Raw genomic sequence first — 11,828 nt, 5'->3', positions numbered from 1 at the left:
GCAAATGCAGCTGAGTCCAAGACCGAACCTGAGATGACAGCTTTAAGACAGTCATTTTTCCTCCTCCATTTGCTTTCATAAAATGGTGTCCTGAGATATTCTGCTTAGGGCTGCAGGACTGAACGAATAGTCTGCTCTGCATGAGAAGGGGGAGCTATGCTATTTAAGGTGGAGTACAGAGCAAATGTCTTCCTTCCATTTTTCCCTTTTCCTCCCAATAGCAAATCATTTATTGTCACCAGAGGCAGGAGCTGTTTCTCAGAAACCACCATCCTGAATATCTGCCTGAAAGGGTTGCAGAACAAAAATAACAACAACGGCAACAACAAAAACGCAGACATTAAGGAAATGCTTAATATTCCCCCCATACTCTTTTGAGTAGTAAAAAGCAATGTTCACCAGATTTTTAGGGACAGAAAGTTCAGGCCCATCTCTTGCTGGAAGAATTGCAATGCCCCCTTCTCTCTCTTGTCATTTCTGCAGGTGTGCACATACACACTGCACTTCTGTTATGTGTGGAAATGAAATGCCTCCTTCCAGCAGTTACCAGCTTGGAAGACAAAATGTACTTCAGGTCTGTGACAAATACAGTTAGCAGAGGCAATGGTAGAGTTGTGCATGCTCACAGCATTCTGAGAACCCGAGCTCCCATCAGTGCTGCAGCAATGACAGTATCCTGAGCAACAATCAGGGTTGAGGGAGGTGATCCTTCCCTTGTTCAGCCACAGCTGGAGTGTTGTGTCCAGTTGTAGGCTTCCCAGGGAGAGGTGGGGCTACTGGAGAGAGTCCGCAGAGATGATTAAGGAACTGGAACATCTTATCTAGAAGAGGCTGAGAAATGGGGCTGTTCAGCCTGGTGAAGAGATGTTTAAGGGGAATCATCAATGTGTACAAGTGTATGCTGGGAGACGATGTAGAAGGAGCTAGACTCTCCTCAGTAGTGCTCATTGACAGGACAAGAGGCAGTGGGTACAAATAAAAAACTTGACAGTTCATCTGAACACGAGAAAAAAAATAATACTGTGAAGGCAGCCAAACATGGGAACAGTTTTCAGACTCTAAGGCTGTGGAAATATTCAAAATTTGGCTGGGCTCGATCCTGGGCAGCCTGCTGTGGGGAACGTGGCTTGAGCAGGGGTGTTAGACCAGATGATCACAGGAGGTCCCTGCCGACCTAAAAAATTCTGTGATCGTCTAAACTCTACAATAAGGTTACTTTAATCTTGAAAATAATTTTTCCATAACCTTTCTATTTCCTCTCAGGGCTGTTTCCTGAACAATTCCAGCTGCTGCAAAGATAACACTGGTAAAACAAGGCTGGGGACACTCGTCATCTCCTGGGGGGGGGTCCACATTTCCACTTGTGTGCGCGTATCTGCAAACCCACTGCTCAGCATTCAGTAAATTTCAAGTGCAGCCACAGCCTGGTTGGACAGATTTGTGTGTGTCAGAAGCTGTCCAGTGCCGTAGCTACCACCTGACCAACAATTTGCAGACCGTACTTCAGCTATGAGGTACTGGGAAGGATTAGTTAAGGAGAAAGAAAAGCAACGTTCAACAGGAAACAGGCTTTCCATTGTGCCCCTTCATTGTATATTCTCCGTGCTCCCTTTTCTGCTCTGTAGCGCAGGCCAGTTTGGGACACTCTAAATTGTCAAGAGCAGCAAGCGGTTACCCCGAGTGTGCTTTATCTGACAATACAGACGGCTTTTTTTGTTAACTGACTTGAACCCATTGTCCGTGCTCCCCCCTCCCACCCCCTCTCCTCTCTCCTCACCACCCTCATCCCCAGCACAGCTCACCCTCCGCAGATCCGTTGCAGTGTTTGGGTTCATGAAGTACAAATTAGCATAATCAGATTAGCTGCATGGGGTTGTAGAGCTGAAAGGGAAGAAAAAAGTGGTTCACAAAGAGAAGCCCTGAGGAGGGCAGAAGGGGTTGATATTGCTGTTGTGCTGTGGTGTTGAAAACTTGCACCTGCATCGCAAACAGATCCTCTTCTCACTGAGGACTCTTAGATGGTATTAACGCATGGGAATCAATTGAGGGGAGGAGAAGGCACAGAGGAGATGGAGAAGAGATGGAGAGGAGAGAGGAGGAGAGAGGAGGAGAGAGGAGGAGAGAGGAGGAGAGAGGAAGAGAGAGGAGGAGAGAGGAGGAGAGGAGAGGAGAGGAGAGGAGAGGAGAGGAGAGGAGAGGAGAGGAGAGGAGAGGAGAGGAGAGGAGAGGAGAGGAGAGGAGAGGAGAGGAGAGGAGAGGAGAGGAGAGGAGAGGAGAGGAGAGGAGAGGAGAGGAGAGGAGAGGAGAGGAGAGGAGAGGAGAGGAGAGGAGAGGAGAGGAGAGGAGAGGAGAGGAGAGGAGAGGAGAGGAGAGGAGAGGAGAGGAGAGGAGAGGAGAGATTAATTGAATTGTCTGGACTGGGGATGTATGGTTTGCTGACAGTAGAAAACAGTGTTTGATTCCTATTCATCATGGAGACGAGATCAGCTTGGTAATCTGGCCTATCAAGATAAGAGTTTTAGAATTTCTGCAGGAGACTGATAAGAGACATGGTAGGAAAAAAGCCTCCTGACTGGGGGGTGGAGGTTTTTGTTGTTTTTTTTTTTTGTTTTTTGTTTTTTTTTTCCTGGGCATTTGCTGTGTTAGGCTTGCATTGCTAAGAGTAGTAAACAATCTGTTTGATTGCCTTAGAGCCTGCCCTAATTATCTCCTTTCTGCCCTTGCTGGGAGAAGAACCTTCCCAGAGGACTCAAGACACAAATCCATAGCCACAGGTTTTAAACACAGCTAGGGGCTTGGGGCTTTATATCCTTATATATTCAGGAACAAAGATGAAATGACTTGAAGATGCCTGACTTAATAAGAATCTTCAGATACCTTCCAGAAAAAGCTCCCTATCCAGAAAGCACCCCAGAAAGCAGTCATGACAACACTACAATGTTTTAAGTTGAGCCCTCAAGATCAACAGTCTTATTGACGACCTCAGCCCCAGAATTTTTCAGTGCTTCAGAGTCAGGATAAAAACAAACATAAATGTCAGGGTAAGCCAAGCTTTCAGGCAGTATTTATGACAAGCCCCTGACTGACTCGAACCTGCAGTTTTCAAGAAGAAATACTGTCTTTGATTCCATTTACCTCAACAGCACATGGCCGAGAACTGCTTGAAGTATTTAAATGATAAAGTGGTAAAAAACAAAGAAAACTGTTATTATTATTTTACCAACATTTTGATTTATTTTCTTTTAGAAATAAGCAATTAATTTAACAAATGTATTGCTAACTGAAATACAAAATGTATTTAGATATTCAGAAACATAATCAGTATTTGTCTGCATTAGTTCAGTAGCCTGTGCTGATGGGAACCACTCTGGAAATGTTTGAAATTAATGGGAGATTTTACATCAGGGATTTCAGAATTACCTGACAATTTCACTTATTTGTTGATGTAGCAGAAACAAGGTGGTTGTTTTCTGTTTTCTGCAGGTGATATATAGAGCTGTAACACAGAGGAGGTCTACGCACCCACAACAAGAGTAGCATCCATACAGATGTGCCAGAAATGCAAGGATCATCCTACACTCTTTCTCTCACTTTCACTGACATTTTCTCTTCTTTTCATTCTTATAATTTTCCTTTTCCCTTAATCTGAAAGATTTCAAAGGAAAAATTTGTGTTCTGCCATTTGCACATGACCTTACGTGAACTTTAACAGACTTCAAGGAGGTGGTGAGGGGAATATAAACACATATGCTTTCTAATCTGCTCAGCTCTTCAATTAAAAATTGATAGGTGAAATCTGCCTGCAGAAGTTGCCTGCCATGAGTTTCTCTCCCCGTGCCACAGTCTTGGCGCTAGCGAACACCCGCTGGCCTCCTGTGAGAACGTGCAGAAATGTGGCCTGGGAGGCAGGACCATCCTCTGCCAAACACGTTGGCTGGGCACGTTTGCCAGACAACAGCTAGCCACTTTCTGAGCCTGTAAAAATTTTGGAAAAGGGTTTCCTCCGCATAGCTCAGGAGGAGGAGGCAGAACGGGCAGCTCCCTTCAGTACTGCACTAATTCTGTTGCCTTTCAAGCACTGGGAGCATTTCCCACCCAAGCAGCTTGTGCCAGAGCTGAGTGTTTTTGGCAAAGCCAGCCTGTCAGGCTCACTTGCTGTGGTGAGCCAGCAGCCATCCTTGCAACTGGCAACGAGCTTTTCCCACTCAGACCCACAGAGATCACTGCAGAAGCTGTTACTCATCTCATAGCAGGGCCAGATACGTCCTTCTGAAACACTTTTTACCCCACAGGCAGTAAAACACTTTGGGTCACAGTCAGTTGGCCTGAGCTTCTGTGTCTGGTTGGCTCGGTGTAACAGCCTGCACTCCCAAGTACTTTTAGCCATTGAAGTTTCCTCTTTGAAATCTTCAGGTCCTTCCAGTACAGGTAAACCCTTGTAAAGTGTGAATTTAGTACTGTGTAGTCTTGAATTGTGGGATTCTATAGATTATATTTTATTTGGTTGTACATCTACATATCAGGATATAGTAATTCTGCTGTGATTTGAGGAAGATGTAATCTTAGCTGCTGTTAGCCCTTCTCAGCTCCAGGAGCTGAGCACTGCTGTCTTCAAGGGTTTGCCAAATACAGTCACCAAGAGAAAAAATGATGCTATAAACCAGCCCCATTGTAAACTGTGATCTGCATCCTCGGTTCACTTCTCTTAAGCTTAGGCAGGTTTCTTGGGCATTGTGCAGTGGTATTTCATGGCTAACCTTGAGTGTTGTGAAGGCTCTTCCCCAGGTCTGAGGTATTCAGTGTTGATCACAGTATCCCCAGCCAGGTGTAATGGGACTGAAAGGTGGGTGCACAGAAAACTTCTCCATCCCTGTCCTTGTGAATACCTCTCTGCATTGCTTGCCAACATGAGAGTTAGAAAACCCACCTGAGGCCCAGCACAGTCCGTGTTGAGTCTCACTGACTCCTGCTCTTCACCCTGAACCACCTCTGTGCTATTGGTATTGGCACTCATTGGGGGAGATGCAGCCACAGAAAGGATGGTGGCTTTTTATCTGCCTTTTTTCCTGGGGGTTTCCTTTTCCAAAAGATGCCCCAAAACAGGGACTTGCCACAGGAGCCTCAGTTGTGCGCTGTAGGGTTTGCAATCTGTGGCAGCAAAACAAACCATGGAGAGATGGGGCATGCACACATGGAAAGGCGGCTGGGGGAGGATACAATGGGAAGAGGCTATCTGTGTTTCTCAAAGAAAAGACCTGGACCAACCCAGAGTGCAATGAAAACACTCCCCATGGGTTACCAGCAGAATAATACTGAGTAAATCCAACCAGATACATCTATTGACCAGACAGGGGTAATCTCTACCTTCTGTAACCCGTATACTTGTTTGAGCTGCTTCTTCCACCCACCTTCTCCCCTTCGATTCTCTCAGCACCTGCTGTATTAAAAATACAATTACATCCATGGAAACTGATGGATTTAGGCTCTGTCACTTTGTCTATGGCCTTCAGATTTAAGACTGGCTTCCAAGTGACCCCTGCCCCATAGGTCAGTAGTTAAGTCTCCCATTCTCTCCACCTCCTTTCATCACCCAGCCTTCAAAGAACAAAAGTCAGATCTGCCTTGCTCACACTACTTTAGCCGTGATCACTGCATATCATTCCCTAGCAGCAAAGAAATTCATGGGAGACAGTTAGATATGGGAATATAAATTACAAAATGGTTCCTGAATCATGTGTCTCTGAAGCATGTTGGTGCTGCAGTGTCCACTTCTTGCTCAGAGCAAAATGTTGGCATGCACCTCAGTGTCCTAAACATCTCCTCTTTGCCATTCAGTTTGGCTGGCTTAGGAATCCTGTGAATCTCCCTTTGCTATGATTATTGTAACCTCCTCTTCTCTGGTATAAACTCAGTATAACTAATAAGGTGGCTGAGCACATGCCTTACGACAGATTTTTCCCAAGCATGGATGACACTCTATGGAGAAGAAAAAAAAAAAAAGAAAAAAAAAAAAAAGGATCATGCAGATCTATATTTTCACTGTGTGATGTCTAGTGCTAGGTGCAGTGTGTTTCTTGTCAGCCAGGATTTGAATCCACCGAATCCCAGGCCAAAAACCTGAGTGCAGACCCGGCCTTCCTCTGACCACAGGTTGGCCATCGCTAGAATTCATGCACAAGACCACGGCCTCCTTGCAAGACACAGTTTCAGTGTTTTTCCAGCTTTGCTCAACCCAAACATCCAATGAGCGCTTCATTTACGATCTGTGGTCACAATGGAGATGCTGAGAACGTGCTCAGTTCCTGTGGCATCAGTTCCCCTGGGTTCCGTATTAGCAGAGGAGTGGCACTTCTCCGCCAGCAGCCAGCCTCTAAAGAAACTAATCCTCCTTCAGTCTGAAATGTAGAGGTATGTTCTTCTGCTGATCTTGATGGAAATTCAAAATAAAGGAAAAGGCATACAAAGGCATACAAAGAACTTCACAGGAGGGCGGGCAGTGCTGTTCAGCAGTTCGCACAACCCACTTTAGGGCTGCTGGTTACTACTAGGAGACTCAGGAGGGGCCTTATGGCTAGGGACGCTTCTGTCATTTATACTGAGGTTTTGCCGCTGCTGCAACATGAGAGACGTTTTCAGCCAGCTTCAAGTGATGTGGTAGATCTTCACGCCACAGGCACCGTTATCTCACAGCACAGCACCATGATTTTACCATGCCCACTTCCAGAGGAAGAGTGGGCACGTGATGCTGAGTATGCCAACTGGTTCAGCATTACTTGCTGTAAGCAGAGGACACTCTTTTAAGTTGATGTTGCCGTGCATGGTGTAAACGGATATTTTAAAGCTCACATTTGCTGATTTCATTGTTTTTAAATAGAATCTCTTGGGTCAACATCTTTCTCGGGCACATATTATACAGAAATGTCTGTCTTGGTGTTTCATAGAATGAGAATCATAGCATGGTTTGGGTTGGAAGGGACCTTAAAGACCATCTAATTCCAACCCCTCCCACCAGATCAGGCTGCCCAAAGCGCCATCCAACCTGGCCTTGAACACCTCCAGGGATGGGGCATCCACAGCTTCTCTGGGTAACTCATTCCAGTGCCTCACCACCCACAGAATAAAGAATGTCTTCCTTGTATCTAATCTAAACCTACCCTTTTTTAAAGACATTACTCTTTGTCCTATCCCTACACTCCCAGATAAGGAGTCCCCCTCCAAAGAGCAGTACGAGACATCCAGTTGAGAAAAAAGTTGAAATTGTCCCTGTGTCACAGTGATTTTCTGTCTTTTCCTCACAGCTTTTTCATTTGTCACCTTAGTACTCCCTCTCCCTCTCCCAGCCCTGTATTCAGCTGGGGATTAGATTGTTCCCACCAGGTGCTAGCCAGAGCAGCTTTACATCCCAAGCTCCCCTGAAATTTGGAAGAGTTTTTATATCTGAACTTGTGCTCCAGTCTGAATCCAGAGATTGTACCTATTTAAACATTTCTGGATAACAATAGACTCAACTCAGAGTTCACATTAACTCTTCAGGCTTACTTCTGCTTTTTAAAATGGAGTTGGCTAAAATTTTCTGAGTTGTAAATATTTGGAAGACAGAACAGTATTTCACAATTAAATTTTATTTATCTGTCTTTTTCAAGAGCTGGTCAAAATCATCCTCATACATAGACTGAAATAGATTTCCACCAAAAAGTGTAAATTATAATAAACAAAGAATTTCTGGCGTTTTTCATCACCTGTTAGTATTTCCAAGTTGTTCCTTAAGAACAAGAATCTTGCATAAGTGCTGAGTAGTAGAATGATTCTCTACTGGAAATTATACTGTGATGTTTCTGATATCCTCTACCAAATATTACAAAAATGTAAAATTGAATTTTAGAGGCTATAAAGACAAAGATAGATTTGTTTCTTAAATAATTTATTTGGAATATATTAGATGTTAAAAATATAGCACAAAATATGATCAGGTGGTGCACCATGTTTGTTCATGATCATACAGATAAGAAATCTGCAAAACACAAAGAAAAAAAAATGACAAAAAAAAAATCTTTGGTAGACAGATCTAGTCAAACACAAGTGGAACATGAGAGTAAGAAGTTCCTAAATGGAAAGGAGAACAAAGAAAGTGTTGATATGAACCAAAGCAATAACGAGAAGGGAACTTTTTAGCACAAAAAATATATAAGCATGTTGTGTTACAAAACAGACAGGTTTTCTTTCACCTTCCCTGGGCAATAACTCCACTCACAAGATGTCCTGACTTGGTGATGTGTGTTTCCTAGGATATCAAGTGGGTGATGGACCGAAGAGCACCACCACACCTCACCAATAAGTACTCTGATTGACTTGGACTAATTCGTCTTGCTGTAACTCCCAGCAAGTAAACGGAAAGCTAGGACTTGGCTCATTACCGCTGAGGCTCCGTGCAGAAGAGGCTGTGATTCCGTTCGGTGACATTAGAGCAGGCAGAGTTGGCAGTGCTAATTGCACAGGCCATCCAAGAGTCTTTTAGTGTGTTTTCACTTAGCAGCTCTCCAGCACAGTCCTCAGCCCTGATAGCTCAGCAATGCAGGGATAAGCAAACCGAAGACTCACAGTGTTCAGAAACAAAATGGCACAGTCATCAGCCCTTTCAGATTTTTTTATTTTTTGGATCAGTTTTCCACTGACTCCTGCATCCTACAGCACCAGCCCTGGACTGCCCTCATGAATAAGCGGAAACAGCCCAGGGAGATGCCTTGGCACATGGGATCTCCATTTATTCACTTGTCATGAATATATATATTTTTTCTAAGTATTGAAGTGTACCTGGGTCCAAATGGAAAGAGAAAAGACTTGTGTCAGTGGGAACAGGATCTGACCAGGAAGCAGAGCTGCTTAAACCTTGTGTCATTTTTTCTGTTACTCTAGACCGGTTTATACTTTTCATAAGCAGACCAGATCTCTGCTGGCATAGATCAGGAAAAATCATTCCTGAATCCATAATTCAGGAAATTAAATTGATTTGCGTGCAGCAACCCACAATGGTCACCCCTCGTGAGACCTCTCTCAGCCTGCTTGTCACCTAAACACCCAGAGCAAGGTGGTTGCCCCCTGTGCCAAACAGGGACCAGAGCGTGCTGGTCCCGTATGTCCAGCAGCTTCTGCCAGCCCCAGACTGCACCCACTGCTTCTGCACCTCTGAGTGGGAAGGGGCACCTGTCACTTGCACTTCCAAGAAGGTTTTCTCAGTGTATCACGGAGGCCTTTCTCCTGGGACCTCTTTAAACTAATGTTTAGTTTTGTTTAATAGTATTTTGTTCTAATATTGTGGATTCCTCCAGTCCAGTGAAAGGTGTGGCCAGGTTCAAGGGCTAGGACTGGTAGTTTCAAAAAAAATAATAATAATTCAAGCTGGAAATAAGATTTGCAGGCTCAACACTGAAAGCAAGTAGCTACTGGAACCACTGGTGAATGACTGGAGCAAATATCACATCCCTCAAAAATCATTAACTACTGAGGTCAGATGTCTTTCCCGGACAAATTTTGTGGTACAGTCAGGATTTCTTGAGCTCAGTAGCTTTTCCTCAAAATAGCATGGGAGAACAATCTCTTTCCCTGCCAGAACCACTGGATGAATTTCTTACTAATAGAGATCAGGGCAGAATGCCCTTCTGGCTCAGACCCTGCTGTGGCAGCGGTGAGTCCTTCCAGGCTCCCGAGGTCTGAGAGTTCTCTCTGTGGTCTTTCAGGTTGGTGGCTGACCAAAGAATTCCTTTCCTGTTAAATAAAAACTTATTAAAAAAAAGTAATAAATATAAATAAATAATCATTATACACAGAGAAGAAACCCACAGATTCTGCAAAAAAAAAAGAAAAAAAAAAAGAGGGGGATTATCAGACTAACACCAATCTCTCATTGTCTGCTAAGGAGACGAAGTCTCTGGCCAGCAGCACTCTGCAATATTGCCGCTCACGCCAGGAGAGGAGACGCCACAGTTTTCAATCAGACCCAGCTCCTCCATGCTCTGCAGGCGTGGGGCTTGCTGGAAGAAGCCCAGGAGGCTGCCTCGTGCTGCCGCTGCCGTCTGCTGCAGGCCGGGCTCCCCCAGGACCTTGACGAGGAAGTTGATGTACCTCATGGCTAACCTCAGCGTCTCGTTCTTGCTCAGTTTTTTGTCGGGGGGGTGGGTGGGAATGAGTTTCCTCAGCTTGGCAAAGGCGCTGTTGACATTTTGCTGCCTCCATCGCTCCCTGGTGTTGGTGAAGATCTTCCTTGTCATTCCCACAGCGCTGCAAAGCAGAGGAGATGGTGAGTCCATGCCAGATACCCCTGACTGCTGACCCACAGGCTGCTGCTCTGGGTTCGCTCTAACCTCTGAGCCAGCTGTGAGCGCGTGGTGGTGGTGATAGGAATTTCTAGTTTTTGGCCCTCTGTGGCTGACGTCCTTGTGCTACATGCACAGATTCACCCCAGTCCCTAAAGCTTTGTCCGCATTCGCAGCCACAATCCCAGGCATCGCAGCTGCAGTTAGACACCAGAGTCCTGTGGGGACTTCTCAAAGGAGCAGATGGGTTTAACCTCCTCATACAGCCCCCATCAGCTTCACGTCAGCCCTCCCACCAGGCTGCCTGAGGGGTACCTGGGCACTTCTTTGCAGGGAAGGAAGGAAGGAAGGCAGGCAGGACAAGGGCAGGACACCCCCGTGCTTCCCAAACCCCATTCACACCCCCCTGGGGGCTGCTCCCACCTGGCCCAGGCCTCACGGCTCACAGCAGGAGCTCAACCAGGCTCGGGTGGACCTTGGGTCGGGGCACTGAGCGGGCAGACAGCTGATGCTAATGAACATGTGTGATTACGGTTATTTCGGGAGACTTCTCCAGGGAAGCAATGTCCTGGTGCCCTGCCCAGCTCACACTGACTGCTCGCTGCTGGCGGCAGGCACTCTCCAGTTTGATCCATTCGGACTTCTATTTCAGCCTCTGAGTGCTGCCAAGGTTAAGCCATAAATGCCACTAGTGCTCCCGGGCAGGGCTTTGCAGGCTGCGGAGGTTAAGTGTGACTCCTACAAAGCCTGCAGGCATTCCAGCCAAAATGTCCCTGCAGCTATTACTTGGCCGCGCCGCCTCGCGGAGCTGAGCAGCAAAGGAAACCCACGGCCCAGAGTGGATCTGGCAGCAAGAGACCGCTGTGCAAGCTGAGGGGTGTGGTTTTAAATGCAATTTGACAGAAAGGTCGTCAAGGGATGGTGTGGTTGGCCTAGCCTTGCTTGTATTGCCATCGAAAGGAATCCCAGTGACCAGCTGAGATGGATGAACGTATATATGCCTATCTGTAACCTGCCAGACCACCCGGCTTTTCTTGCCCATTTCCTTTTCCCAGGACAGCTGTTTTGATCCCCAGCAGCCCTCTGGTCCTTGCTCATAAACATCCGATGGATGTAGTTCCCTCTAAAGAGCCTTCCCTCCTCTCACACAGCCCTGTGGCAGACACTCACTTTTCCATCTCTGAAGCTGCTTTTTTATGCCAATGGCACACAGACAGTTGGAGCGGGGAGAACAATCCAAGAGAACGGAAAACATCCAAGGGAATAAAGGGCAAATGTTTCCACCTACCTTCTTCTGCATGTGTACACCTCAGCTCTTAATATTTATTCGCAAACTCACCCACACAGCAGTCCCACAGGGGCTGGGGAGAAGCACCCCTCACCCCCAGAAGGGGGTACTCTGTGGTGATGCAGAGGTTAGTGGGGCTCCCCTGGCAGGGAGACAAGACATGCAAGGCCAGCCGAGAAGTCCCAGCCTGGCACGGACTGCAAATCACCAGGCAGACACAGCTACAGGGT

The 11,828-nt window shown here is 46.2% G+C and overlaps 1 protein-coding gene and 1 long non-coding RNA gene across 3 annotated transcripts in view; one reads left to right on the top strand and one right to left on the bottom strand.

Annotated features, from left to right (window-relative positions):
• Window positions 1-482: 482 nt before the first annotated feature.
• LOC310889609 lies at window positions 483-4,070 on the top strand. Its single transcript, XR_014576637.1, has 3 exons — window positions 483-574; window positions 1,264-1,306; window positions 3,484-4,070. It is a non-coding gene; the product is annotated as an uncharacterized lncRNA (long non-coding RNA).
• A 3,573-nt stretch (window positions 4,071-7,643) lies between these two features.
• TAL2 (TAL bHLH transcription factor 2) overlaps window positions 7,644-11,828 on the bottom strand; it is a 28,573-nt gene continuing 24,388 nt past the window's right edge. The window contains exon 2 of one of the 2 annotated variants that reach the window (XM_083815988.1): window positions 7,644-10,275. In XM_083815988.1, the coding sequence (XP_083672114.1) occupies window positions 9,909-10,265 (357 nt within the window). In that variant the 5' untranslated portion in view covers window positions 10,266-10,275 and the 3' untranslated portion in view covers window positions 7,644-9,908. Of the gene's footprint in view, window positions 10,790-11,828 lie in introns of those variants that run through there. The other variant, XM_083815987.1, reaches the window with a different exon arrangement.

The sequence above is a fragment of the Anser anser genome (genome assembly GCF_964211835.1).
Source record: "Anser anser genome assembly, chromosome: Z".
NCBI lineage: Eukaryota > Metazoa > Chordata > Aves > Anseriformes > Anatidae > Anser > Anser anser.
This window is presented reverse-complemented; position numbering and strand designations above follow the sequence as displayed.